This window comes from Colletotrichum phormii, assembly GCF_030913505.1.
Source record: "Colletotrichum phormii strain CBS 102054 chromosome Unknown BDP81scaffold_1, whole genome shotgun sequence".
NCBI lineage: Eukaryota > Fungi > Ascomycota > Sordariomycetes > Glomerellales > Glomerellaceae > Colletotrichum > Colletotrichum phormii.
In genome coordinates, this window is record NW_026851443.1 from 3,098,245 (window position 1) to 3,125,938 (window position 27,694).

Sequence of the window (27,694 nt, forward strand, 5' to 3'; positions counted from 1 at the left end):
TTATACATTGCCTGTAGAGGCTGATCGCTCGGATTGACTGCAACACTCCTCACTGCGCAACCAAATTTCTAATCACGCCAGTTGTGACATTTGACTTCATCCTTCGTTGGTGAGTTGTGGCCTGACCGCAACAACGCATCCCATATCCAACCTGTACCGTCTGTATTTCTCATCGTTGATCCGCACCCAACATGTATCAATATGGGCGACTCAACCAAAATGTAGGGAACCACCAACTTTGATTATAATGTCACCGTGCTGTGGAAGACCGAGGTGAATGAACTTCCAACGGCCTGAATGCCATGGTTGGCAGTGATAAGGCGTGTGCTCCCAACGGGGTAGTCGATAGTTGCCGTAAGAGTTCCTTTCGCAATGACAGCGGATGTAAAAGTGAGACCATGGATAAGCCCATGGTGCGCAACGTTCCGGAGTGTGTGTATAACGAGGCAGCAGATGGTTGCCCAAACCCATCATTCTACACCAACAGACGTCCTACGTCTGAGGACCAGAGGTTGCAGTTGTCCATTGCGGACGAGGCTGATTGTTGGGATGAGAGCTCGGCATGTAGTATGTGTTGAAGCCCCCTCCCCTGCCACCACTGAATATTCCTCGACCGCCACGGTAGCCACCTCCACTCCCGCCCCCGCTCCCACCGCCTCCACCTCGACCACCGCGTCCGCCACGATAGCCACCACGGAAGTCGCCACGGTACCCTCCGTTTCCTCCGTTGGTACGGTATCCCTGAGGGCCGTTGGGTGGAGATCTAGATGAAGAGTGACCTGTCGAACCTTGGTCTGAAGCAGCACCGTTGGAGTGGCCATAACCACCGTTGGAGCTACCCGATCCCGGTGGAGGTCCCCTGGCCGGTCCACCGTTAGACCCATTGCTCTGGTGAGAATTGCCTCGGCCTCGTCGGCGGTTGTTATACTGCCGTCTGCCAGTTTTGGGTTTCCCTTCTACCGAGAAGTCGATCTTCTTGATAGGATCTGTGACCATAATGTTGTTGTTCAGACCAAGACGTTCCAACTCATCCGCGGGTGTGGTGCATAGTTGGAACACATTCTCCAACTTTTCAACTTTACGAGTTTCAACTACCCAAGCTTTGACATATTCTCCGTCCTTGTCGTAGTCAAAGGCTTGTTTGACAGGGTTGAAGATTCTGTTGTCGCCACGAGGGTCATTGCCGACACCAGCGACGTACTGCCAGTTGGACCAATTTGAGCTCACGTCGTAGTCGACGAGAAGGTACTCGTACCATTCGGCTCCGTACCGCCAGTCGATACCAAGATGCTTACTTAAGAACGAAGCCACGTTCTGGCGAGCTCTGTTAGAAGTGTAACCAGTGTGGTAAAGTTCGCGTTGCGAAGCGTCGATCAGACCCATGCCAGTAGTTCCCTCGAGGAACCTGTTCAGTGTCTTTTGGATATCGTCGGGCGATGCACCGAGGTTATCGTCAGAAACCACATGCTCAGGATCTGCTGACTTCCACTTGGGTGTCTTGTCGGCCTTGAAGCCAGTGACGTGGAAGAGCTGTCCTCTAAACTTCTTTGTGCAAAGTCGCATGTAGTCGCGCCAGAGGAGTTCGAACCGCACAGCCTTGGTTCCGTCGTTTTCTCCCTTGCCGTACCCGGGCGTATCGTTGTATTTTGCGTCTTGTCCATCCTCAAACTTAACCATGGCCTCATGGATTTGGCGAGACGTCAAGCATCCAAGTGAAAGATAGGCTGACAGCTTGGTGCTAAAGTCAACTCCGAGGAGACCATTGCGAGTATCCTTGTAGCTAGACATGGATCCAGTCTTGACGAGATGGTCAAGACGCTCGATGCCAACATCCTCGCCACCACTGAAAGGATGAACAGAGGTGGCTTTCTCAGGGAATTTGGGCTCTTGCTCGAACGGACACTTCAATGGCTTGAGAAGACCTGCCTCTAGAGCATCGTAGGTGGATGGAATCTCGAATGGTGCTTGCTGGGGAGGAATGACGGACTGCTCAGGATAGGGTGGGAGGGAACCCTTCGCAGGGCGTGACAGTGCAGGCCTTGGTTTCTCGCGGAGCGGCTCCTGGGTTTTTCTGAAGGCTGTGAAGACGTCTGCAAGATCGCTGGGAGCTTTAAAGCCCAGGTCGCGACTGTTGAAAGGAGGGCCGTTAGATCGTAAACATCGCGTCAACTGAGATACACTTACTCGTCGATGAAGTACTTCTCGTCCAGCCAAGTCTTGAACTGGACCCCGTGCTTTTCGCAGGCTTTGGCCACTGCCTTCTCGTCCTTCTTCTCTTCAATGGCTTCCTCCTCGACCATCCAGACTGCGCCAACCTTTAGGCGCTTGTCCGCAAATCCTTGGAGAAGGTCGCCAACGACGTCACCAAACCTGCCTGCACGTAGAGCCATGCCACTTCCCACGCCTTCCAGAGAATCTTTGACGTTCCATACAGATTGGGCAATGAACTTTGTTCGATGAGGTCCACACCGCCAGAACTTGCCAATCTCGCTGCGAGCTTCTGGGTAGGGAGACTTGCCCCCTTCGCGCAAGAGGCCGGAAATTTCGATCTGATGTGCCGGGAATACGTAGACAGGGAGGACGTGTGTGAAGCCGTGATCAGACGCGGTTGTGAGATGGTGGAGGATAGGATTGTCCGCAATGCGAAGATCATGCCGGAGCAGGTAGATGAGGATATTGGATGCCGCCATCGTGGATAGATATTGTTCGGATTGTGCTTTCTAGTAAAAGCAGTGCAGAGACAATGTTTAGTCCGTTTGCTGCAGTGCCTAGCTGGCACGGAGTTTGAAGTGGATGGAGTGTTCGACTGTGTTCAGACAACGGTTCGCTGGCAGGATAGAGAGTAAAGAGTGATACCGTAAGTTAGGAGTTCTGAGAGCGAGGGAGTGGGTTAAGACAAGTTTGTGTTGGTAGGACTCTAAACCAAAGTCATGGCGTAAGAGAAGCCGTTAGATCTGCTTTAGCTCCCGACCAGCTGGGAAAGAGACTAGTCTTGGAGTCGCCGCAGAAATTGCAATGATGATGTGCGAGCGGGATGCAAGTACCTAGTAGAAGGGGCGAGGTTGAGTGGAAGGGGAGGGTAGGTAGGCGAGGAGCGGGAGACAGGGTTCCCCTTAGGGCCTTAGGGCAAGGAACAAGCTAGGAGGAACCTTGGACTCTGGGTCCTGGAGCGGAAGGGAAGGGTGAGGTTAGGTTGGGGCCGAAGAGAATGACGCAGTAGCCGCTAGCCCAGGGGTCTTGCCGCGATGCGATGGTTGTGTGGTCGGATGATGAGGCTGCAAGAGAGCTACGGCATCGACTTTTAGGTTAGATGATCGGGAGTGAGATGGGAAAGCATGGAGAGGCGAGAAAGAGAGAAGGGGAAGGACGATCTGTCTCTTTGTAGCCGTTCTAGGCACGAACAAGACGGAGCGGCCTCTGATGGGGTAAGAAGGGCAGAGTTTTTGTCCAGATGAGCATCAAAGTCCCGGGGCGTTTTGCTTAGCAGTTCTAGCTGACTGGAGCACTGCAGAGAGTCGTTTACGCAGTTCCTGATGAACACTGGGACACATGCAGGGTCAAGCCGCCGTCCCAACTGAGCTGAACCCGGAAGGTTCACGACGCAAGCTCGCTAAAGGGGTGGAGTACTATGCAGTGAGATAGGCACCGCGTTCTGGGAAGAAAGTTGATGGTTGACTTGGCCGTAGGATATTGTTATTCCGAGATTTGATTCAACGAGATGGAACAACAGACTGACTGGAGGGTGAGAGGTTGTACGCAGTCAGGTATGGATGGAATGGAGGTCGTCAGACAAGAGAATGATAGAAGTGTCCAATCAGTTTGCACGGACAAACCGCCGATGGCTTAGAGTAGTCATGACGCCTCCTCCTACTGTTCACGTCCTCGAATGGCAAGCAGAGACACAAAGTCACATTGGACCCTGAAATTTCATGATCCTTCCGGGTCTGGGCCCCCCCGGCCACCCCCCTTCCCAGTCTGTTCGGGTGGCCGCCAGATTTGGATTTGCCATGCATACGGAGTACCCAAGAGACAGGAGAGGTTCGGCAAGAATTGGTACATACAGACTGAGACTGGCACGTTGTCCCTGCCTGTCGGCCGATTCTGAATGAGGCAAGGAGGACGGCCATGGCGGTTACCGGGGCCAGCTCCGCGACCATAGACAGGGCACGGCGCCATGGCCGACAAGATACCTAGAATCTGACTGTAAGAAAGAGGCATGTCGAAGAGGCCGAGACGTGGCAGGGGGGGAAAGCGTGGGTAGCAAGGAACAGGAGAAAGGGCCGCAAGATTGCATGGCGATGGTGAGGGCATGGGAAAGATGGATAGCAGTGCACCGAGATCGAGGGGCACTTCTGATGCAGACATAAAGTCCGGGGTTCCAGAGATCGAGTCCACCCGGACGGATCCCATGGCACTAGTTTAGTGGAGAACACCACAGGGAAGTTGGGAACGTACCTCACCACCCTGCCACCTTATCTGAGGTAGGTATCCTAGGTACGTACCTGCTGCCCTACCAGGGACCACACAACCCTCAGGCCACCGGCGAGCACCCAGTATCCGTACTGACTCTACGGACACTACGTACCAAGTAACCACTTGCTTACCTCACGTACCTACGGATACATCCTCCTACACCGTACGCAGTGCTCGTCTTTGTCACATCTCTGATTCATCGGATTCTGCTTTCCTCGAGCAGCAATGGGATACGAATACTCCCGACTGCCTTGCCCTGGGCCCTTGGCATGGCACTGCATGAGAAAGCGCCGTCAAACCTGCCGAAAAGAGCTTACCGAATTCAACACCCTTGACCATCTCGCTGTGCTCGCCGACACAGATTCCCATCCACGATATCCCCTGAACCATCGTACTCCATCGCGAAAAAAAGAACCACCCGATCGATGCCATCGTCGTGTGTCAAGCTGCAGCAACCGAGCATCGCGGGCAGAGCGCAAACCCGTTTTCAACCCACCTCCCTGCCTGTCAATGCAGGTCGCAATGAAATTGGAGCTCGGGGCGGCTTGCGGCTTGCCGCTTGCCGCTTCCACCGGGGAATATGATGAATCATCGAGCACCACCAAACGTTCCCGCTTTGTTCCCAGACTCTGTCTTTGGCTTTGGTGCCGCCGCCGCCCCTACGACGAAGTGCACGCCCACACGCCACAGCCACTCGGCCGATCCATTGATGGATTGGGAATGACAGCTCGGTATCCGTAAACTACCTACGTGCCTACGTACCTACGGAGCACGAGAGCAGCCTCCAGACTCTAGACTCAAGAGTCCTCGCAAGCTTTAGCGCCTTCGTAACTCTATCGAGTTAGTCTCCGGTTTAACTCGCCGTATCGACACTGCAGTCTGCGCGGCACTTATTTCGCGCGCAACCTATTTGGAAAGCTTTGGCAATTTCCTACTCTACGCCCCCTCCCTCTATGTCTCCCTCCAGACAACCCAACTGAGAAGAGACGGATCGTTGGTCACTTCGAAATCCTAACTTTTGGGTAGCTCAGCTGAACGGTTGTGCAGCTGGGCACCCTGTCTCGACAAGCTTCAACAGCTAAAAGATGGACTGTTATTCGTCAATAGCACACCAACCTCCAGCTGAACCAGGGTTCCGGCTCCAGTATTTTTCTGAGCTACAACCCACTGGCGTGTCATGAATTCCGACAAGACTCTTGAGACTCATTCTCCAAGGTGCACATCGTCCCCAACTCGCCAACTGATCAAGCTATGATTGAGTATATGGAGTCGCCATTCGGGTTGCAAAACACCGGTCGTAGTCAGATTGAGTTGCGGGCAGGAAAAAGAAAGTCAGCCGTCTTGGGAGGGAGACTTCAAACCCCATCTGCTAATTCGAAAGCCGCACTTCGCGGCATCTCTCAAGCAGTACCCGGCCTTCGTTCCCGCGGGCACCAAAGGCTAAAGTTGCCTTGCCTTACTCACACATCACTTCCAATCAAATAGCACGGGGCTGATACACAACTCGGTGCCGGATCTCGAACCCCTGGCCAGGGCGACGACTTCCTTCAACTCGATCTGCGTTCAGAGCTTGGCCACCCAGCATCACAGCTCCAGGAAGATGCGGGCTCGCTGAAGCTCTGGCGAACGGAGAGTAAGGTAATTGTGATAGACAATGGACAAAAGCAACCGCGCTCCTTCAGCCTGGCCGACAGTGCTGCGCCGAAACCCCTAGATTACTGAGCCAATGACGTCCGTCCGCGCCAAACCTCGATCTGCGGGCTCGATGCTCAGAGAGCCATGCTGATGGATCAGACCGGGTGTCTGCGTTGGTGGCTTTGTGGTCCCATTCTGGGCCCTTGATCCTGAACCGGCAATCGTGTCGAAGAATCCACCACCACAAAACGTGCGTCGGCTTGGTGCTTGGCTCTTAAGCAAACGGCGCCCCGCCGTCAGACCTGCGAACACCTGTTGTTGCACTGCAGCCGTGGGTTTCACCTTCAACAACGTGGATGTCGTTTCTTCTTCCAGAACTTTGAATGCGACAAGGAGGCGCGCTACAGCGTGCCTCGCGATGCAAAATGAGTAGCGGCAAGGCTAGTATCGGAAGCCCACATTCGACACCGTATGCTGCACGAGGCCTAGACTCTCGAGTCTGAGGGAGGAATTGCCTGTGCGGATGAAGCACACCTCGAATCGGCTCTGTGCATCGTACCTTGCTCACAGAACACGGCACCTAGGCTATGCCGTCGATCGAGGCGCTCCAGTACATGCTTAACCATCGAATTCATCCGACCGGTGTTGCTCCGCCGGGCTGCAGCTTGTCGAACGAGGTCTCATTCCCGTCCCGAAATTCTAGGCCCGCCCAAAACCGGTGACACCCGGGTGAGGTACCGGACTCGGACTCCCCGTCCCCCATTTCATCGACATCCGGATCGGGGTTACGAAGCCGACCTGGGAAATATCGTTGTCTCACATTTTTCAACGACAACGACTTTCATTCCATACTTCAAGTTCTCCATGCCACGCACGGCACTGCGTGCTCGCCACGCTACAGTGTTTTTCCAGAGCCTGATTGCTTTCACCGACTGCGTGCTTAATTATCCCTGTCTGCAGGTCTTAGACTCAACGCCGCTGCAAGGACTCGCGCGTGCCTGGCATGCGAACAGGCCAGAATAAGAAGTCTCGACCGTAACCGACTCTACCACACACACGTCATTGGCGCAGACTCTAGCCTTCAGTCATCCGCATATGGACCGGCCGGGCTTCACTTGTTATTAGCCTTGGAGTTGCGTTCATGATACCTCATCCAGCTCGATAAAACTGCCTGTTTACCCTTCGAGAATTTCAGACACAAATCTCTTGTAATATCTAGGGATTGACTCGCCCACCTCCTCTCTGCGTATCAACTAACAACGCCTCCGCACGAGTTATTTGCGGTCCATCTGAGAGATTGCTACGTGGTGTCTGCCCCCCATGCCTACTAGGTTGATAATCCAGCTTGACACGACTGAAAAGGTCGATGATGGGTCTGGACCACAGATGGGCATGTCCGAAAAAAGAAAAGAAAAAAAGAAAAGAAAAAAAGAAAAGAAAAAAAAGAAACGAAGGAGAAGGATCGCCCCCGACGATCATCATCCAACCGTCCTATGGCATCATCGGTTTCAATTCACCTACGAACCAGGTCTCTGGAGTCTGGGCAAATGCAGCCGCCATCTTGTAGCCGATGCCAATCAGATGCGGTATCATGAATACCCATAGCATTCTCCTGCTATTTCCTGATCGCCATGTGGCAGTCAGCGTGCACCATCGTCCAGACGTGTTTTATAACTCCTCGGAGGTATTCGTGGTTCAGCGATCTTCTCCCTGCGCGGCCGTTGAAGCTCACCGTGTCAGCTTGACCGGCTTTTGTCTGGTCTGGCTGATGTTGACAAGTAGCGCATCGATTCCGTGGAAGAGTTGTTATGGATACAGCCGGTTCTCCCGCTGCAACATGGGAAAATCTCCGCGCGGTCGAGTGACGTCTTGGTCAAGTGGCGATTACTGCGTATGGGCTTCTCGGTTATGTACAAAATACGCTAAAACTCCACTCTTCTGGGCCAATCTTTTCCCAGCGGTGGTCAGTGGCGGCCCCGGAGCCGAAGGAGGGCCCAGCTGGGGGACTTCATGGCACGTATGGCTGAGTGACTACATGGTAAAGGGCCGCACTAGGTAGAATCCAAGGGGGAAAGGTCTCGTGGTATGCTCTACGAGCGGCAGCAAGGGCCGGCCCGGTGCCTTTCGATAGCTTCAAAGTTTCGACATCTTGTCTGGAAGGAGTAGACTATGAATCGGCGGGATCCGATGATCGCTTAATGGGCGTCAACCTGGCGTTTCTATAAACGACACGATACCCCTGCAACGCCAGACTGCCGCAACTGTGACACGCCTCATTGGTGCAGGAAGGAAGGTGTTGACCGCCGATGCGCGATTCCTTTCGTATATTGAGGTTCTAGTTTATTGCTGCTTGGATCGCCATCACGGACGCTGTTGCTCTGACCCAACGATTGGATTGTGCGGCAAGTGAGCTCCAGTTGCGGTAGCTACTAGCGCCATGATCAACAGACTGCGTAAGATTCGTACTTGTCCTAACTGAAAGTAGGGTCTTGTCGAGAATGATGTTGGCTCAATGCAAGCCTCCTCTAGATGACCACACTTCAAGCAGAGCTCTCTCCCACCACTGTGACATGCTAAATCGATAGCCTGCTCCTTTAGTCATTCCAATCCAGTGTACAGGATCGTAAGGAACTATGTCTATGCCGCGAGGTGACTTGACTAGCAGGCCGCTATCTCGGTCACACCATCCCATCAACTGCTCGATGGCGTCAGTACATCGGTCTCCAGCTTTTTCTATTCTGCTTCATGTTGAGATTCTTTGTAGACGGATATGGAGAAATAAGATGAGATTAATATCCAACTCGTTATTACCTCTCATAAAGTCCATGCAAACTTATCGACGCTATGTAGTAGTTGATGACATAGGTTTTTGCTAATGGGAAGGCCTGCGCCTCGCCGCTGACATTGACTACCGAAGGTTGAGAAAGTTGCCATCCGCGTGAGATACACCTTACCCGTCTGGTGCAACTAGAAAATCATTCACATCGTCAAATGAGCCTGCCTTTATGCTGTGTGCCTAGCCGCTATCGCGCTTAGTTTGCGCAGCAGGGAAACGCAGCTCGGTCGTGAACACAAATCATGACAAACGCTGGTCCCGTATACAGCGGATTGAAGTTACAATCGTTTCTCCTTTCTCAGTCCTGGACTTCACGAAGCTTCTGAAGCGTACCCTAAAAACACAACGATGAATGGGGTAAAGGCTACAGATGAGTTCCCATGTGGGCATATCAAGACTTCACTAGAGTAAACGTAATGAGGCTGCTGGAACCGGGTTCGTAATGCTCGAGCATGAAGATATTTAACAGGCAGCTCAAGGCAGCTACTGATTCTTAACTTGGCTTGGGTGGGCTATGATTCGATGGTCTGACGGTACTATGTAGGTATTCCAGCTAGTCCATGACTTATTCTCACCCCCATAGTAACAGAAAACAAGAATATTTGGGTATAAAGTTGTTGAGGGAGTGGTGTGGGGGGTTTGAGAAACCAAAAACATAAATAAGTGCTACCCCCCCCCCTAAACCACTACGACGACTGTTGACTCAAAGAGACCTCGGGGCGCAACCAGTCAAACGTATCAAGCAAATCAAAGTTGAAATCAAGCTGCGTGGAGAAATCCCAGTCCATGGGGATATCCAATACCCCGGGCAACCCGCCGTCGACGGCAGACGAGGCCGACGCCGCGGGGCCGTTGAGAGCCTGGTCGAGGACGCGCTGGATGATGACTTTGCAGTCTGCGCAGAGGTCACCGTTGGGCGCCGTGGGGCTGACCCAGTCTAGGAAGCCGACGAGGAGGCTCAGCTTCTGGATGATGCTTGACCGGGATACTTGGGGATTCTGCGGGTGGTGGCCGCCGTGGAGGGTGGGTTTTAGGAGCTCCAGGCAGAGGATGCCGCCTCCTGGGGCGGCGTAGGCCATTACCTGGTGACTGTGTAAGTCTTCTTCGTGTTCTGAAGATAGTCCTTGCGCAAGAGGTACTGAATGGAAGAGGAACTTCGGGGGTTGAGTACGTACGAGCCATTCAAAGTCTCCGTTCATGCAAGACAGGCGGTCCATGTTTGTCCAAAACATGAGGGTTTTGGAAACCATCTCGAAGCTGACAGACAGCAAGGCGCCATCGTCGTGCCCCCTTTTCGAGAGCAGCCGCTGGATAAAAAACATGTTTTGGAGATGTTCCAGCTTTATGATCAGTCGAGTGTACAGCAACGAGATGTCAAGTTTCCTGTTTTGTATGTCTTCTTCTTTAAAAGTCATGATATCAGGGAACCCGGCAACCGTCCGAAGTTGCCTTTCTTTGATTTCTCTGAACAAATCAAGTTAGCAACGCATTCATGCCATCGAAAAGGTAGATACATGTAGCAACTACCACACGCGTCACTTACAACAGTGTCTCCACCAGCGTCACGGAACCTTGGCCAAGCGCGATCTCGAAGATCTCGTCCCGGATGTGTGCCAGCATCACCCGGGACCGTACAATGGTGGCCGAGTAGAGCCCGCCCTCGGTATTCCACCCGTTCTCGTCGAGTGCGGCCACGTGGCGCGCCAGCGTGGCCTCGTCGGAGAGGAGGTGGTCGTCCTTTAGATCCAGCGGGGGCGGCGTGCGTGCGTACCGGCGGCTGATGAGGGGCGGCCTGCCGGCGAACGAGGCCAGGACTTTGTCCACGTAGAAGATGTAGCAGAAGAGCTTGCGCTTGATCTCGGAGCAGACGGTCGGCTTGTAGCCAACCCCCGGCGCCGCTGCGACTTCGTCGTGGAAGCCGAGGAAGGTGGATAGGGCTACTGTTTCTGCGTGGAGTTGCCAGCAGGCGAAGCCTAATATGAATCGTCAGTTGACATCTACACCGAGATTAATAATATTGCTTCACTCCACAAACGGAGACGATAGTAGCCTTCTAGGATCCAAAAGAAGATGTAACTTACTAGCATCGCCCGAGAAGAGCGACTCGATAATCGTCCGCTTCGAACACATGAAGAGGAGTAGTGTATTCCCCCCACTCCCAGCAGCCTTGGTCAACTCTATACAAGCGCCAAGGCAATACCGATACTGCATAACCACTTTCGTCCCTTCATCAACACATTGAAATCGGGAGCCGACGTCAGGCCGGTACGGTCCGAGATATCGAGCCGCTAGCTCCCAGTACGCAAACATCACGCCCAACGATTCCCACCGCAAATTGGTGCCGGTGAACTGCGCCATCCACTTGGCCGGGTCCGATTCCTCGTCAGACACGCACTTTGCAGTGTTTCCACAGATAGTGCGGGCGAGCGCGGTTAGCTGGGCATCATCCGGCCGTCGCTCGTGTTCGTTGGCGGAGAAGTACTGCGGAAACGTGTCGTACAGCGATATCATCATGTGCTTTGCCGCCAGACGGATCCACCCATCACTCGGGTTCAAGTGGCTGTCGAACAGCTTGAGCCCCGTCTCGCGGTCCGGGACGTGGCGGAGGATAGTCAGGCATGTCTCGAGCGCCTGGGCCGTCAGGGGCGGAGAGCACTCGAGCCCGCAGTACGCGGTGGTCCCGATCTCGCCGATGGGCGCCGCGGTGGACGGCTGGAGCTGCTTTAGACTTGATCTGGTCTCTTCGTAGATGCCGCAGAAGGAGGTGAAGCCGAGGTAGCCGATGCCGAGGACGGCCGGCGTGACTGCCGGTGTGGCTGCCGTGCTGGCCGAGTCCGGGCTGGTGGGGAGACTTGCGGGGAGTGAGGGGCGGTGCCGGGTCGTGGATGTTGCGGGCGACGTTGTGGCTGTAGCCGTTGATGCCGTCTGTGATACCACAGCGGGCCCGGGTCCTAGTTGCGATAATGATGTTGCGGTAGGCTGAAAGGTTGAAGTCAGCGGGGTAGACGGCGCCCTCGAAGCACGCCGTTGCTCCCGCGGCCGAGTCTGTCTTGAAGTTTCTCTTGATGCTGCCGGACTGTCACTGAGAATGTACTCGCACACCTCCCCGGGGCGCTTCGACTTTCTGCATCTGTTGCATACTGGTTGTGCATGATCGCAGGCGACTTTGCGTTTTCGGCACGGCTCACACGCCTGCGGTCGCCCGTTCTTTCGGAATAAGAGCCGGGGTGGTGTTTGCGTTGAATCCATACTTGGGAACACGACTCTTCTCTCTACTCAATCAATCAAAGAAAAGTCCACTATGTTCCCCGTATTACAAAGTTGAAAATTCGAGCCGTTGTTTCGTAAGAGAAACCTCGGGAAGTGAATTGGAAATTCCCATCAACACGTCGTCGGCTCGACCGTTAACCGCGTGAAGTTGGTGATGGAAGGTCTCGGCTTCGGCTTCGGGAACACGGGCGGTTGGGGTCGGCTTCGGAAGTGGATCCTGGCTGTCCGCTGGTCCCCAATCTTTCTAAGCCGTCATCCTATTATTACTAAATTCTCATCGTTTGACTCCTCCACCTCTCTAACCCGACTCGACTGACCGAACAAAACTCCAAGTTGAAAGTAGTCAGACTGGTCGTGCAGGTCTAGCCCAAAACGACTGGCCGTACAAGCCTTCTCGCCAAGAACACTCACCAACCGGCCGATGCGACTTTCAGCCCGAGGATTGGGAACGAGGCGTGATTGGTTTTAGGAATCCTCCTCCTAGGTCGGAGAGCCGGCGGGCACCTCCACTTCGGCAGCGATCCCCCCGTCTTACCCCCAGTCGGAAACAGACACTAGCATTGACAAGACTTGTACCAAAGTGAACTTTTTCAGACCTACGACTCACAACCGCGCCCTTTGACATGATGCCATGTACATTGGACATGCGTTCGTGCCATTTCGTGAGTCAACTGGGGACTTAACCTGCCGAAGCCGCGTTTGCATTGGTCATCAACATCGTGCTCGTGATATATAAAAGACCCGCCCATGACCTCCTTGCCGGAACCTTAGATCTAGGCCGTATATAATCAAGCACGCACGACATTCAGTTCATTACAAACCCATTGACGATACTTCCAAGTCAACAAGCCAATAACTACTTCTTCATTCTACTCCTCCTCCACATGAGTTCCATCGAATCCCAACAATACCTCAAGGCCATCCTCAAGGACAAGACAGACAGTAGCAAGACAGGCAACAGCAAGACAAGCAACAGCAAGACAAGCAACAGCAAGACAAGCAACAGCAAGACAAGCAACAGCAAGAGCAATACCAATACAATGTCGGGCTCCTTCTACGAATCAGCTTTCATCATCCCTCACATGCAGGCTTCTGCCATGCCTCGTAGGCCCCGCCAGCCTGCTCCGGCACCGCGAGCAACTGTCGGCGCCATGTCTTCAGAGTCAACCCTCGTTGACAAGGACGGCGTTCCTGTGATGTCCAAGGAGAAGAACGAAGCCAATGGCGACATCTCTGGTAAGCCATCTCAATCCTTACAGTCCATTCTCCATCGAACCCCTATCCCATCACCCTCGGGCCTTGTATGGTCGACCGGCACCTCGGAACGTCTGGCCTCGAAAAATCACAAAGGCCGAGATTGCTAACGTGGTTTCCGACAGGTTCGTCATCATCGAGCAAGAATCTACTCAAGCGTCTTTTGAAGAAGGCTTGATTGTTCCTGCAGACACAAAAGACCCATCCGGGCATACAATTTACGCTCTACTGCATCACATGGGACTTTTGGAGTCCCGGGCTGGCGTCAGCCTTTTGCTGATCCTTCTGCTTTATTACGACGACTACTGCGAATCATCTTAGCGCTTATACCCGCAACGGGCGCATGGCTGCAGGTCTTACATCGGTCTATATGATCTGGCCATGCTTCATTGCCATGAGAATGCCAACCGCACTTGCTTGGTTATCAGGACCATTGGCCCCATTTCACGACAACAAATCGACCATGCCCCGCGACATAATACTCTTTCATACACATACACTCTTTGAGTTATAATTCCAGATCCATCTCTGCGCAATTTGGGATTACATGTGCCCTTGATCGCGGGTCGGCTTGGAATTGCCCCAGTCTCTGTCATACACTTCTTCGGAGACGCAGAGGACATAGTTTGGCCGAGCGGAACTGAACAATACGGCTCTTGAAGGAGAATATAACCCGGGGGGTTAAAATTCAGCTTGCAACAAAGTTTCGAGTCCGAAAGCCCACAAGGGTTGGGAGCCGTGGTTTGGCTTGAGCCTCTGAAGCCCTAGTTTTCGCATAACGACCCGCAAACTCTGCATTTGCACCTTGTCTTCCATGGCAGTTTAGACTCTTTCAAAATCAGAAATCAAATAGCGGAGAATTATTTTCCACTTATTAATCTAAACCACAAGAGTGTCCCCAAGTTTAAAAACTTCCAAGGTGCAACATCATCCTGCGTACCATTTACTCCTTTGGGCACATCGCAGGTCATTATCTTCAACAACCACCGCAACAGTCTGACCAGTCGCCCGGGAAATACATACACGCACACCATGATCTTCCAGACCATGATGTTCCCTATCTTTGGCATGGCGTCGCTTGCCAGCGTCGCACTTGCCCAAGCATCTGAACGTTCTTCCCTCAATACTGCAAGGGACCCGCTCAACTGGTGCGGCCAGGGTGATAAAGCTCATGGAATTGGAAGAGAAGACGACTTGGCCGCTCTTGAGGCCTTCTCCAAGCGCTCCTTGAACCCGGAGCAGGACTCTATTCACGTACCTGTTAAGGTATTCCTGGTCGGAACGGAAGAACAGCGAAAGTCGGTCAAAAACGTACGTATCCCACCACTAGCTCATCAGCAAAACCACGTCTTTAAGTCTATCTGCGCACCCACGTACTGACTTGGTATTTTCAATCAGAAACACGAGATCCAGCGGATCGGAACCACCCTCGAGGAAGGCTACGCCAAGCACGGCATCATCTTCGGCCCCATCGAGACGTACGAGGTCGTCAACGACGCATACGCCGACATGAACCACATGGAGAACCGATATACGCAGACTCGGATTATGCAGCAATCGCTTCGCATCGGCGGACCCGAGACTTTGAATCTGTACATTGTGCCGAAGTTGAATATCGGCCTCCTCGGGTACGCCTCCTTTCCTGATTTATTGACAGGCGCCATCGTTGTCCCGGGAGCGCAAGGAACATCGTTTGGTGGGGACGGCGTCATCATCGGCTACAGCGCTATGGACGGTCCTCTGTTCAACAAGGCTGTGATCCATGAGATAGGACACTGGCTGGGGCTCTTCCACCCGTTTCAGGGCGGCTGCGCCGTCCCCGACGGTGACTACGTCCCGGACACGCCGCAGTCGCGACACGAAAACTTCGCATGCAAGCGTAAGGACACGTGCCCTGGCTTTCCAGGCGAAGATCTGGTCTGGAATTACATGGCGTACTCGATGTGGTAGGTTGAACCTCTTTTGTGCGAGCTGCGTATGTGATAGACGGCCATGCTGACGAATTTTCAGTGACAAGGACCTCTCTTTCACAGCTGGTCAAGTGTAAGTAGAATCAATCCTTGTCTCTACGCCTCAATCTTTGGTTAACATTTTGTCCCGCAGCCTTTTCATGCGTCAATCTTGGCATAGTTACCGCGACCCCAAGACTAGAGACCTTCCTGCAGACGCGAATGTTCCTATTCGGACGACACCTAATAAGGACATGATTGTCCGTTCGAGATTCTCCCAGTAAACAGCCCCTACGAGCCTCATAACTCTGTGACGATGGGACCCGCGGCTGGAATTGATGTTATCGGTTCCGATAAATTGTTATGGCTATCAAGTCGAGCAGTGTGCGGAATGGGCTGTGATTCGTGACTCATTGTTGTGTTGATGGCCTTGAAGTTTCTTTCAGGAACGAACCTGGCTGGGAAGTACACGAATACAAGCACTATTTAGAACCTAAGAACCAGATATACTCTGATGTGAGGCTATTCATATTCAAGCTTGGTACCTTGGGATGCTTCTGTTTGCTCTCGGCTTAGTACCTTTCAATCATCAGTTGACATTTCAGTTCAATACCTTAACGTGGGCCTTAGTTGGCTGCGCCATACGGCCCCACTCCGGCTCCGGCCCGGTTCCTTCAGGCCGGAGCGACATCGGAGGTAACCTCAAGTCGACAAGCTCACTATCGCTCCAGAAGCATGGTGGAGGTTTTTACTGTATGTTTTTGGTGCTACATGTTGAGAACTCATGCGGTCTTAAGGTCACCTCATTGCCTTTGGGTACATATGAACTATTGGCGACATGCACTCAAACAGCGCGAACGTCTAGATCCCCTTGGTCCGGACTGAGCCTATCGCTGACCAGCGTAGCTTTATATTCAAGGGCTGTAGTAATAATTGGATCATTCACTTCCCTGCACCTCAGTAAAGTCTTGAAGTTTACTTACCAAGCAATCAGACCCATGTCTCCAAGTGGTGCACTTTGAGAGATTGAACTGCCTTTTTTGCAACAAGATGGTTCTTACAGTACTATACATATGGCTTCAGGGGCAAAATATTGAAGATCTCAACTGACCTTAGAAAGTCGGGTCCAGTCGGTAGGTAATTACATGTAGCTTTTCTATGCCAGTGTTTCTCCACATGCCTTGCATATAATCCAAACCTCTCTGGCCGAGGGTACACTGTGGTCATTGTTGAACTTGAGCGAGGTTATTGTTCGACTTGAATGAACAAGAAGCAAGCAAGCCACACTGACATGCATACCTTTTGGGTGGTTGTGAACGTTGTGGCCGTTGTGAGGATTTCCCGCAATCGCATTGGCGGTGGGATCACCAATCGCAAGGGCGTGGCTCTAGCCAGACCTGGGGACTCGCTAACCCCGCTGGGGGATGTCCCACTCAGCCCCGCGAATCTGCCGTCCCCCCACGTCAAGTCGAGCCTTTTTCAGCTTCACTTGCATTCATTGCCTCAGATAGCTACTTATTTCACTTCTCATAAGGACTCAAAAGTCAGGTCCTCAGTCATCTTTAGAGAGTCTGAGTGCTGGTGTCCTAGCTGAAACGCAGGTCACCGAGCGACTAGTTACTACAACCTCATCTCATCCACCTGGAAGCAACCTCAACTCTTCAATTTTTTTTACTCATCCTTCACCCGCGCTTCCTCACTTTCACCGCGCAGCCCAAAATGGCTGATCTCATTGTAACCCAATACGGCTCGGAAAAGGACGTCAAGTTCGCCTCCGCAACGCCCGCCCAGCGCGAGGCCGCATGGCGCCTCAACGGCGTCTCATGGGCCCCTCCAATGTCCCTTGAGAACTACATGGCCCGCGAGGTCGCGCTCTCCAAGACGGCGCTTTCATCTCAGTGCAACTACTACGTCCTATTCAACCCGGCCGACCCAGAGCACATCATCTCATCCTGCGAAGCAACCGCAAAGACCCTCCTCATCCGCGATGCCTCTTCTTCAACGCTCCGCGAGGAAAAGGCCTACGCCATCGCCTCCGTTTACACCAACCCGACCTACCGCAGCCACGGCATGGCAACGCTACTACTGAACCGCCTAAAGGAAGCCATGGACGCCGACTCCAAGGCAAGCGCGCTCTACAGCGACATCGGTCTCACCTACTACGCCCGCCTCGGCTGGGCCGTCTACCCGTCCCTGCAAGTCTCCCTCATCCCCGATGACCCTTCCGTCCTGCGCAAGCCCGACGGTGTACGATACCTCGAGGAAAGCGAGGTCCCCGCCTACTGCGAAAAGGACGTCGAAATCTTAAAGAAGAAGCTCGCGAACCTGCCCGAGGACGGAAAGACGCACGTCGCCTTTGCGCCATCGGCCGACCAGATGCTCTGGCACTTCACGCGGGACAGCTTCATGGCCAAGCAGCTTTCCGGCCGCGATGTGACGCACCGTGGGGCGGCTACCGTCGACGGCAAGGCGTGGGTGTACTGGGACCACGACTTCCGCGAGAAGAAGCTCAAGGTCCTCCGCGTGGCTGGCGACCCTGAGGCGGATGTCACTGCGCTGCTACAGGCCGCGGTGATTGAGGCCGCCGAATGGGGGCTCGCAAAGGTTCTGGTCTGGAACCCTGATGAGGGCGTCTCGGCTTCGGCGAAGAGGGTGAGTGATAGGACCGGGGGTGCCGTGCGGGTCGTCTTTGACGAGAGACTTGATGGCAGCATTCCCAGTCTGCGGTGGAAGGGTGAAGGTGAGGTCGTGTGGGAAGATAATGAGTATTATGCTTGGTGCTAGACGGCTACGGAAAAGCGTATCAATGATGATCTCATTAAGTTACAGATTCTCTCTAAATACTCATACATCAACGCAGAAGCCCTTTTATTCTTCCATCTCTTGCAATGCCAGCGCTTGAATCAGACCCGCGAACCCTAGTTCAATGGCATTCTTCATCCCGTCAGCGACCAAGTCCTGATTCTCAGAGAACGAATCCCTCCATCGCCCGCCCTTACCAAAATACGCGTCAACAAGAGGGAAAGACAGGCCTTTTAAGCTTCCCTCACCACTGGAACCTTCATTACGATAAGTCTTCGAGCATCGCGGCTACAAGCTCCTCTACTTTTCCACAAAACATCTTAGCCGTTCCCGGCTTGATGGCCTCCTGAACGTCTACCCATATTGCCTCCCGTTGCGCGAACGTTAGTTGCGAGCCGAGCTCCTCATCTTGCTCAAACACCAGCAATGCCAACTTACACTCCAACCGCTTCTTTCTGTCGGATGGAAGATGAATGTCGACAATGTCAATGTGCCGCTGGATCTGCTCCCGCATGCTATTCATCGACCAGGTGGCTGCTGTCCACTTTCCTACCACAGCGATCCATATTTTGAAATCCGCATCTGACAAAGACGATTGCCATCTCACTGGCGTTTCTTGGCCGGCCTTTTGGCTGCGACGTGTATCACCTCCATAACTTGTGTGAGGGCAATGCCAATGACGGCGTATCGCACCTCCCGCCAGACGGTCTCCCATAAAAGACTTCGGATAGTGTCCGAGATCTTCCTTTGGGAGTTCGTTTCCAATAGTAGCACATGGTGTATCGCGTCCGTCGTCGTAAGTCGTGGATGAACATCGTACTTGTCATCAAGGTTCACGACATCATCTGTCCTTGCAAAGTTGTCGTTGAACGGATGAATGAGTGTCACATTGACAGGCGGTCCCTTCCAGCTCTTCGCCATACGTACGAACTTGCCGACGATGGCAAACTCCTGTTCGCCGACGGATCCGATGGTGATATAAATCATGCAACCTCCGAGGACTTTAGTAAGGTAGAGGAAGAATTTCCAGAGAGACGCCACATTGTTGTTAGCCTCTCTGAACTGCTCCAAATCAATCCGGGCGTCTATTATGACCTCCGTCTTTTGGACTAGTATCTGATCCACGAGTGATGCTATCGCTGATTGTGCTGTCATCCCGCGTGTTCAAATTAAATACGCCGACGGGACGTGCGAAGCGAACTTGCGCTGCTGCTGCTGCTTCTTCCAGACCAGGGCATACTGCGGATCCGGGGCGTCGCACTCTGCCTGTATCACTTTTGTCTCGTGAGAGTATCCTGAGGGAACGTATTTCTGCTCCATTTTAAACCACTCGATCCACGCTTTTGATGTGGTGACCTCGTACGTGGCTTGCAACTCTTGGTGGAATCCGGCCTGGACTTCGAAGTTCTTGAACAAATTCTTCCGTATCGCTTTGAATAGGTCTGCTGTAGGGTTCTTGGCGACGGCTGCGATACGTTAGCGGGTGTCCGTCTTTTTCAGATGCCACCTTGCGTACATTTGAAAGCTTGGTGCATCGTGTGCCTCTGAAGCGGTAGTGCTGTCCGGTATCTGTCTATCGCGTGATTTACCATTGCCTGCCTGACATGGAAGCATAGCTCTGCGTCCTCGCGGATGTGTCTTTGCGTTTTTTTCATCTTGGCTACAAGTTCTCCATATCGGACCTCAAAGGGCTGCAGAAAAGTCGTCATCGCACGCTCTATGCTTTAATTAGGTGTGGTAAAGCGCATGAAAGCTGGCTTAAGATCATACTTAGGATACTCTTCTCTGCATTCTTCGCGTCTTTGATTACCTTCTCCAGAAATTCAACTATCGCTGCATAAAGTTCGGCCGAGAACTCGAGCATTCGCGGAGTTGGATACAGCGCAGTGTACCCTCGTATTCTTTCCAGATCCCGCCCAATGTCTATCATCACGTCGATTACTTTGGAGAGCACATTGGAATTATTCTTCGTCACCTGTCATTCAATAAGTAAGGCTGCCATCTAAGTATGAGAGAGGTGACTACCTACCAGGAGTACAAACTTCAGACCACCCCAGATCAATGGTAGACCTGAGAACTCCGCCTGCGACAGAATGTCAAATACTCCCTGGTAGTGATCCAAGCACTCGATCAGTTTCTTAGTCTTTCCCTCCCCCAGATTTGCCTCTTTGGTCCGTTGTATATCCCAAGAAATCTGATGAAGTTCTGCTTTGGGATCACTCTGCTTGCCAACGGTGCCTTTCTGTAGTACTGTCGCAACTTCATCTTTATTGAGATGAGCCTGGAGTGACTTGACAGCGTTTTTGTATGCCACTTCGGCTTTTCTATAATATTTCTCAGCAAGTGATCACCGCGAGATCGCCGTGGCGGGTATAGGTCTGTTGCAAGAGCCCACATCTTCGGACGGACGGGTACCTTTCAGGATCAGACTTACTCGAAAGTCGTTTGGTCAATCCCACCCTCTTCTTCCGTTGCGTCATCGGAGAAGCGTCGAAAGACCTCGTTACGTGGGTTCCAGCGGATGATTGGACTGGACGCACTCTTCGGGCTCCCATCTTCACGACTCCAAGATGGCGTCCGAAACACGACGCTGGTGTTCAAGGAGGGAAATCGATGCATGGCGCTGGAACATGTCGGCGAGCCTCAGATTCAAAATCGGTCTTATAAAGGTAGCGAAAGCTCTGAAAGATGTTCTAGCGGCGTAGTACAAATACTTGAACGCACACTACTTGGCTGTGCAGTATATAGCAGATGAAATTTCATCGAGAGTTTTGATTCTTCCCAAGATCACCAGGGAGAGACTTGATGCAACGGAATCTCGCCCTCCTATACACGAGAGTCAAGAACAGAGTGCCACCATGACTGTTCAGGGGCATCTCGGAGACCTTGGCAGGACCCTCCAACTGCAGCTGTCGGCCTCTGGTTCACATTTGCAGGACTTGGGGCATCACAAGACGAGGGGTATGAGACAGAAAGGAGAGAGTGAACGTATGCAAAACTGCTTGTTTGTCCAAGGTTACCAATCAGTACGAGCACAGCCTCCGCGTTTTCAATGGTGGCGCCGGCTTGTGTCTCGAACAGGATACATGCCTTTTCGTGCTGAAAGCCTGAGACTGGTACTTTTCACTTGTCGAGGCCTCTGGCCATGGAACATCAGCGGTACAGATGCAATAGGAGTCTTAAGCTGAGGTCGCATTCCCAGCTGAGGACTTGTGGTGTTACGAACTACCATTATTCACACAAGACTTCCCGAATAATGATCTTGGAGACGAGCTCCAACGCCTTTACTGAGACGCGTATGTGACCCCAGTCTTTTCTCGATACAAGCCCAGTATGAGGAATGTGATGCAAAACGCCACTATCATCACGGCACGCAAGGATGCCGATACTGCCGAGCATGGAGTTGCTCAGCTTCCTGACACACAGCTTCGATATGGTTCATTGAATGCATAAAATTTACTAGCGCATATTTCAGCCGAATCAGACCTACTCGAGAAGTGGCTTCTCCCGTCCGATTGATCTCCTGATTCTTGAAGCATATATGTGCTGGTAGAGAGGCCTGAAGGGTGGGGAATAAAGTCACCGGCATCCCGAAAGAAAACTGGCCGAGTGAGATAACTCAGAACTCTGAAAGACAAAGTCACGCCAATGGTGCTCTACGCAGAACTCATACCCACGAGGCAATGCTTCTGTGTCGACAAGCGCGCTTAGACAACTAAAGCAAATGGAGAAAAGTCATAGAATGAGTTGACGACCGAATATTGGCCCCTAGTCCGAGGAGGAAGCCGGAGAATAGAGCGCATTTTAGCCTGCGCGTCAAGTGGGCCATGCGGACCGGAGCCACGCCGTGCTTGGTCCCGTTTCCAGACTGACGGGCCAGTGACAGGCCGAGAGATGGACCCTGAATACGGGGGACATGCAGCAAAGCGGAGTACCACGTGACTTATCGCCACGATAAGCCAATGTTGCCATCAAGGTGGTCCGTCCCAGGGGTTCGAGTCCCAGTTGCGATTTTGGGATACAGAGAAATTAAGGGAAAGAATTGTTCGGCTCGGCGTTTACTTCAAGGAAAAAGAGGCTACGTCGCACAAACATCACGGTCCATGACCAAGTAACGACCTATACTTCGCCTCTGCCCTCCGGCAACCCCCGTCAAACCATGTCGATACGCCGTCCCAGCGCAAGGTCCCGGGCGGACCGCGACAACACTAGCCTCCTTGCCCCCGATACGTACGACGACGACGCCTCATCCCTCCACAGCACGCGAAGCGACCAGGACAGCGATAGCGACGATGACCAGCTACAATTGCGTGCGCGGAACAGCCGCGAGCTGCGCGCCGCCGACAGTCTAGTCTTCATGGAAGAAGAAGAGATCGAAACACTAGTCGAGGAGACGCGCAAGAAAAAGGAGCTCCAACGCCGAGGATCTGGTCTCGCTGTCCCGAACCCGTTAAAGTTATTCGGCCGAGGCCCAGACGGCCAGCGGCCCGGATCCAGAGATGGCTCGTCCGAGGATCTTCTCAACGAAAAGGACAGACGCCAACAGCGCCGCACGAGGAGGAAACAGAAGAAGGACCGGCTGCTGGAGAAGGCGACATACGGCGAGGACGGCGAGCTGATGTACGAGATGGAGGAAGGGGCCATGAAGGAGGGAAGCTCGACCGGCGATAGCAGCGAAAGGGACGACAGCGACGAACTCGACCGACAGAGACTCAAGATAGTGACCAATGCGAAGAGCGATAAGAAGAGGAGCTGGCGGCGTTGGATGGTCATACACAGCATGATTGCCGTCGGTTTCGCGATCCTCTTTCTAGTGGCGTGGAAGTTGTCAATCAGCAGTAGGTCGGCGCACAAGACCGAGTTCGTCAGCAATGGCACGGCGCTCTTCGCGCCGACGACAATCATCATCAGTCTCGACGGCTTCCGCGCCGACTTTTTGCAGCGCGGGATCACGCCGAGGTTGAACGCTTTCGTGAAGGAGGGTGTTTCGCCAAAGTACATGCTCCCGGCCTTCCCGTCTGTAACATTCCCGAATCACTACACGCTGGCGACTGGTCTTCACCCTGAAAGTCACGGGATTGTTGGAAACACCTTCTGGGACCCCGACATGCAGGCCGAGTTCTATTATACCGATCCGGCACGGAGTCTCGATGCGAAGTGGTGGAGTGGAGAGCCGTTTTGGGTAACAGCCGAGAGGCAAGGAATCCGGTCGGCGATCCACATGTGGCCCGGCAGTGAGGCGCACATCCTCGGTGTTGAGCCAACCTTCCTCGACAAATTTAATGGGAAGGAAATACTTGACAATAAGGTCAGCAGGATCCTCGAATTCCTCGACAAGCCGGGCTTGGAGGATCAGACTGCCAAGGTCGAAGACATGCGACCACAGCTCATCGCTGCCTATGTGCCCAATGTCGATGCGGACGGCCATAAATACGGGCCGAACAGCACGGAGATCCGGGTCTCCATTGAATCAGCCGACGCTATGATGGATCAGCTCTTCCTGGCTCTCGAGCAGCGCAACCTTACCAACATTGTCAACGTCATCGTTGTATCTGATCACGGCATGGCCACGACGGACACGGCACGCCTGCTACAGCTCGAGGATCTCGTCGATACCTCAAAGATTGAGCACACCGATGGCTGGCCTCTATACGGTCTCCGGCCGAAGAACCCCGACGATCTTCAGGGGTTGTATGATGGCTTGGTTGAGAGGTCCAAGACGAACCCCAACTTTGAGGTCTACCTCCGCGACGTCAACATGCCCGAGCGCTACCACTTTTCCAAGAATAAGCGCATTGCACCCTTGTGGATCGTGCCCAAGGCCGGATGGGCCATTGTCACGAAGGAAGAGATGGATGTCGAGAAGGCGCTGAAGGATGGTACGGTGTACAACCCCCGCGGGCTGCATGGATATGATCATGAGCATCCTCTCATGCGCGCCATCTTCATAGCCCGCGGACCGGCTTTCCCCCATCCGCCAAACAGCCAGATCGACAATTTCCGTGAGTGTGCCCCTACTTGTCATGTCATGCCATGAAGTCCGACTAACGTTAGTAGAAAACATCAACGTGTACAACATTCTTTGCGATTCCGTCGGTCTCATCCCAGAGCCCAACAACGGCACACTGCGCCTGCCGCTCACCACTATGGGTACTCACAAGTCTGAGGATACGCCTCCAGAGCCCGAGGACCCTGTACCCCCGTACATCACAACACAGATTCCAGCTTCTGCCAGCAAACCGCCAGCGGCACAGTCGGTTACCCCCGAAAAGTCCATCCAGGTGGACCCCGTTCCCCAGCCGACGTCTTCCGCGCCGGCGTCGAACGATGACGAGAAAGGAGATGATGATGAAGAGAGCGAAGGAGCCGATGAAGACGCCATACACAAAGGCAAGGAAGCCATGATTGGCGTTTGGGATTGGCTCAAGGATAAGTTTGGAAAGGTTTGGGACAAGATCAAGGGATCAAAGGGGGAGAAGGAATCGGAAGAGAAGGAGGGATCGGAATGATTTCCTGTGTAGAATTGGGTACATGATTTGGCGTTCACGGGTGGGAGGCATACTTTAGTTTTCATTTGATACTCCCGGCGAATTTCTGTATTCTCTATAGACTGAAACCCCCAAGGTTGTTGTTTCTTCTCATTGATTGCTCGTTTTGCTCGCCAACCGACTCATCTCGCCTCGCATGCAGCTGCTCATTCGCTGTAGGCAAGTCTCAATTCCCTCGCCCTCGCTGCCAACCTTGATTGTCAGTTCGGGAACCTCTGGTACGCATCGAATCAGACTTACCAGAGCTAAGACGTTGTCTCCTCTGAAGATATCTTTAGCAGAAATGGGTTTCCGCATAGTCCACTACTTAGGCCATCTCACTTGCGCTTCGCTTTATCGCGACGCGATCGTTGACGCAGTTGTCTGTCTTCTCATAGGCGAACTCCACAAAATTGCGATGAATGACATCAGGGGTAGACGGTAACATGTCAGACGGTGAAATGCTGAAGCCCGTTTCAGCATCAAAATAGGTTTCTTTGACGTTGATCAGATCCGGAAGAGGGTTGCTCATCTCTTCGCATATCAGCATTTCGCCCTCGAGGAATGTAGTGGTCCCGAAAAGCCTCTCCACCCTGTCAAACTCAGGCTTGCCGCTGACCCAGTCCTTGGTGACGCGTAGTCCGATGCGAAGAAGCTGCCATGGAACAGCGATCTGAGGATGATCGCCGTGAAACATGTGGACCGGCCCATTGATTGTCATCGTGAGGGGTGTGATGATAGCCCACTCGTTGGTACCGCGCCCCACGGTTTTCTGGTCTAGATAAAGCCAAGCCATGGTGTCTTTCTTCACTTCCCGTAAGGGATAGACGTTTGGATGGAAGAGAAATGCGAGCGATGCTTTCTCCTTGGTCCAGTCCTCCTTCAGCTGGACGGCAACGATCTTCTCAGTCGTCATGATGGGAGTCGAGATTGTGCTTCGGGTTGTCGTAGCTGTGAATCGGTCAGCTTGTGTTGATGAGATATGGCGCTGGAAGTTTTAATACTTACTCTGAAGTAATTGGAAAAGCTTAATATTCCTTTCCCAGGTTTCAATTTTGGCAGGAGGTTTCTGCGTGGCGAACGAGGACGGTAGCAGAATCAGAGTGTAGACGGTCAGCAGAGATATTCCGTCCTGCCACTCAAAATGATGCAAGAAGGAACCCAAAGTCCTATTGAAGTACCAGCGCCTGCCTAGAGGCTGCCTACGAAGACTGCGTGGGTATCTTAGGTAGGTACGAACGCAAGTGAAGAAGGAGGCGTATGAAATTAGGAAGGTCACGTGGACAACACCACGAAGCGTTTCCCAGAGACGACCACATGTATATTCGCAAATGTGCTACCAAGTTAATCAGGTCTATCTCCGTTCGTCATCTGCACCTTCCATCAGTGTGACTGTCTATGCCTCCTCCACGCTCCTGGTTAACCACACTTCGGCGCAACTTCCTCCCCGGTCGTGCCCCTGATCGAGTCTCGGGTTGCAGATTAAGCCATGGTACACATCTGCCAATCACAGTTAGAACAGTCTCCATTCGTGCCCAAGAATCAACTTCACTTACCGAGAATGTCAATACTGACCTATTACCAAGCACTGAACTAGTTCTTGACAGTCACAGGACCGCCCATCTGCAAGCCATACTCGACAAAGTCGCGAGGAATAGCTTGTTCGACGCCAGATATGTAATAGCCCCCCGAATATTTAGTAGGGCTGATGCCAAGCTTCTTGATCAAGAGAATATCGGGCACGTCAATGGCAAAGTGGTCGCAGACAGCCATATCCCCAGCCTTGAAAGACTCGTTCTCGGACTGAGGGGTATTGGTGTTGGTCTTGGTGTTAGTCATGGTGCTAATCTTGGGCGCCATGTTGTCAAACTCCGGAACACCGGGTCCAAAATCCTTGACAATGCGAACGCCAATGCGGAGGAACTGGGCCGGGACGTCGACCCCGGCATCGACCCAGGGAAGCACGTAGGTAAGGCCGGTCTCGGTATGCTGAACGGGCTGGATGGTGATGAGGGGGTTGTCCAATGGGCCTTCGGACTTCTGGTTCAGGTTGACAAGGGCTGTGGTGCCTGACTTGAGGAGACGGAAGGGCTTTGTGGTAGGGTGGACGAGGAAGGCGAACTTGGCCCCGGCTTCGTTCCATTCGTTCTTGAGCTGAACGGCGACTCTTGTAGAAATTTTCACGGTGGCTCTGGAGTGCTCCCCGATAGGAGTTGATTCAGCCTCCTCAGAAGGAGGCTGGTCTGAGGCGGACGACATCTTCGACGTGTTGACCTTGTTGAGGGCCGATTGAGGAGAAGGTTTGTCGGCGGGTGACCACATCGTCAATGCGAATAAGTAAATGTGAGAGCAGAGTGTTTGTGGGCGATTGCAGTGTCAATGGGTGAGAGAGGTGTGGGAGATGATAACCAGATCTGGCTTTGGGTAGCTCTGATTCAATACTTATGGGAGAACTTCTGCGGTTGCCTGACAGGCAGTTTGATCCTGAAGAGAGAGGCGGTCTCACTTACGCCGTCTTCACAGGTGAAAGGAAGCTAAATCATTAAATAAGACAAAGGAATAAATCATTAGAGACCATTAAAAAAAAGAGTTCACCACCGGTGTGGCTACGTCTCTTGGTGCTCATGCTGGGATTCGAACTCGGGTACTCGCTAAGCCTGTCGTCGAGTAGGCTAGTTGGCGTTAAATGTTGACATTAAACCACTCCACCATCCAGCCAGTTTGACCTGACCCCCGACCTAGAGGGCGCCTGCTGGCTGGTGACGAGAATGGAGTTGAGGGGGGGTATAAAGGCATCTCCTGTGCGTATTCCATTCAGATGGTGGAAGTAGGGTGTCACGTGTGGAAAGTCCGGTGGCGCCTTGAGGATCGGTATGAGGCCTACAGTTCAGGCATCAAAGACCCCGAGTGAGGTTCGACTGACTTTAATGTGAGCGTAGTCAAAGCTG

The 27,694-nt window shown here is 52.9% G+C and overlaps 11 protein-coding genes across 11 annotated transcripts; 4 read left to right on the forward strand and 7 right to left on the reverse strand.

Moving 5' to 3' along the window:
- Positions 1 to 492: 492 nt before the first annotated feature.
- On the reverse strand, positions 493 to 2,690 carry BDP81DRAFT_456771 (DASH family cryptochrome; the record flags this gene model as incomplete). The annotated part of the gene is made up of 2 exons (XM_060593214.1): positions 493 to 2,128; positions 2,185 to 2,690. 2 exons carry the CDS (start codon positions 2,688 to 2,690, stop codon positions 493 to 495), a joined length of 2,142 nt encoding a protein of 713 aa, XP_060452064.1.
- A 1,936-nt stretch (positions 2,691 to 4,626) lies between these two features.
- BDP81DRAFT_413993 (uncharacterized protein) lies at positions 4,627 to 5,080 on the reverse strand. The gene has a single exon (XM_060589327.1). The coding sequence runs from the start codon at positions 4,903 to 4,905 to the stop codon at positions 4,657 to 4,659; it is 249 nt and encodes an 82-aa protein (XP_060452065.1). The 5' UTR covers positions 4,906 to 5,080; the 3' UTR covers positions 4,627 to 4,656.
- A 4,297-nt stretch (positions 5,081 to 9,377) lies between these two features.
- On the reverse strand, positions 9,378 to 9,627 carry BDP81DRAFT_413999 (uncharacterized protein). The gene has a single exon (XM_060589328.1). It carries the CDS (start codon positions 9,599 to 9,601, stop codon positions 9,428 to 9,430), a length of 174 nt encoding a protein of 57 aa, XP_060452066.1. The 5' UTR covers positions 9,602 to 9,627; the 3' UTR covers positions 9,378 to 9,427.
- A 3-nt stretch (positions 9,628 to 9,630) lies between these two features.
- Positions 9,631 to 12,523, reverse strand: BDP81DRAFT_467418 (fungal-specific transcription factor domain-containing protein; the record flags this gene model as incomplete). Its single annotated transcript, XM_060594455.1, has 4 exons — positions 11,026 to 12,523; positions 10,488 to 10,917; positions 10,120 to 10,408; positions 9,631 to 10,026 (listed from the first exon to the last, which is right to left on the reverse strand). The coding sequence occupies exons 1-4, from the start codon at positions 12,191 to 12,193 to the stop codon at positions 9,631 to 9,633; spliced, it is 2,283 nt and encodes a 760-aa protein (XP_060452067.1). The 5' UTR covers positions 12,194 to 12,523.
- A 454-nt stretch (positions 12,524 to 12,977) lies between these two features.
- On the forward strand, positions 12,978 to 13,750 carry BDP81DRAFT_14158 (uncharacterized protein). The gene is made up of 2 exons (XM_060581843.1): positions 12,978 to 13,450; positions 13,594 to 13,750. The coding sequence occupies exons 1-2, from the start codon at positions 13,099 to 13,101 to the stop codon at positions 13,644 to 13,646; spliced, it is 405 nt and encodes a 134-aa protein (XP_060452068.1). The 5' UTR covers positions 12,978 to 13,098; the 3' UTR covers positions 13,647 to 13,750.
- A 546-nt stretch (positions 13,751 to 14,296) lies between these two features.
- BDP81DRAFT_14160 (uncharacterized protein) lies at positions 14,297 to 16,028 on the forward strand. Its single transcript, XM_060581844.1, has 4 exons — positions 14,297 to 14,779; positions 14,867 to 15,414; positions 15,479 to 15,511; positions 15,572 to 16,028. Exons 1-4 carry the CDS (start codon positions 14,501 to 14,503, stop codon positions 15,699 to 15,701), a joined length of 990 nt encoding a protein of 329 aa, XP_060452069.1. The 5' UTR covers positions 14,297 to 14,500; the 3' UTR covers positions 15,702 to 16,028.
- A 903-nt stretch (positions 16,029 to 16,931) lies between these two features.
- BDP81DRAFT_414005 (uncharacterized protein) lies at positions 16,932 to 18,296 on the forward strand. Its single transcript, XM_060589329.1, has one exon. The coding sequence runs from the start codon at positions 17,137 to 17,139 to the stop codon at positions 18,199 to 18,201; it is 1,065 nt and encodes a 354-aa protein (XP_060452070.1). The 5' UTR covers positions 16,932 to 17,136; the 3' UTR covers positions 18,202 to 18,296.
- Positions 18,286 to 21,152, reverse strand: BDP81DRAFT_477536 (uncharacterized protein; the record flags this gene model as incomplete). The annotated part of the gene is made up of 8 exons (XM_060594819.1): positions 20,654 to 21,152; positions 20,249 to 20,543; positions 19,990 to 20,194; positions 19,736 to 19,936; positions 19,408 to 19,685; positions 18,877 to 19,335; positions 18,524 to 18,844; positions 18,286 to 18,492 (listed from the first exon to the last, which is right to left on the reverse strand). Exons 1-8 carry the CDS (start codon positions 20,836 to 20,838, stop codon positions 18,286 to 18,288), a joined length of 2,151 nt encoding a protein of 716 aa, XP_060452071.1. The 5' UTR covers positions 20,839 to 21,152.
- Positions 21,153 to 22,378: 1,226 nt separating this feature from the next.
- On the forward strand, positions 22,379 to 24,728 carry BDP81DRAFT_456775 (type I phosphodiesterase/nucleotide pyrophosphatase; the record flags this gene model as incomplete). The annotated part of the gene is made up of 2 exons (XM_060593215.1): positions 22,379 to 24,221; positions 24,277 to 24,728. 2 exons carry the CDS (start codon positions 22,379 to 22,381, stop codon positions 24,726 to 24,728), a joined length of 2,295 nt encoding a protein of 764 aa, XP_060452072.1.
- A 346-nt stretch (positions 24,729 to 25,074) lies between these two features.
- Positions 25,075 to 25,662, reverse strand: BDP81DRAFT_388877 (uncharacterized protein; the record flags this gene model as incomplete). Its single annotated transcript, XM_060587188.1, has 1 exon — positions 25,075 to 25,662. The coding sequence occupies one exon, from the start codon at positions 25,660 to 25,662 to the stop codon at positions 25,075 to 25,077; it is 588 nt and encodes a 195-aa protein (XP_060452073.1).
- Positions 25,663 to 26,048: 386 nt separating this feature from the next.
- Positions 26,049 to 27,330, reverse strand: BDP81DRAFT_467424 (uncharacterized protein). The gene is made up of 2 exons (XM_060594456.1): positions 26,303 to 27,330; positions 26,049 to 26,246 (listed from the first exon to the last, which is right to left on the reverse strand). Exon 1 carries the CDS (start codon positions 27,066 to 27,068, stop codon positions 26,340 to 26,342), a length of 729 nt encoding a protein of 242 aa, XP_060452074.1. The 5' UTR covers positions 27,069 to 27,330; the 3' UTR covers positions 26,049 to 26,246; positions 26,303 to 26,339.
- Between the last annotated feature and the right edge of the window lie 364 nt (positions 27,331 to 27,694).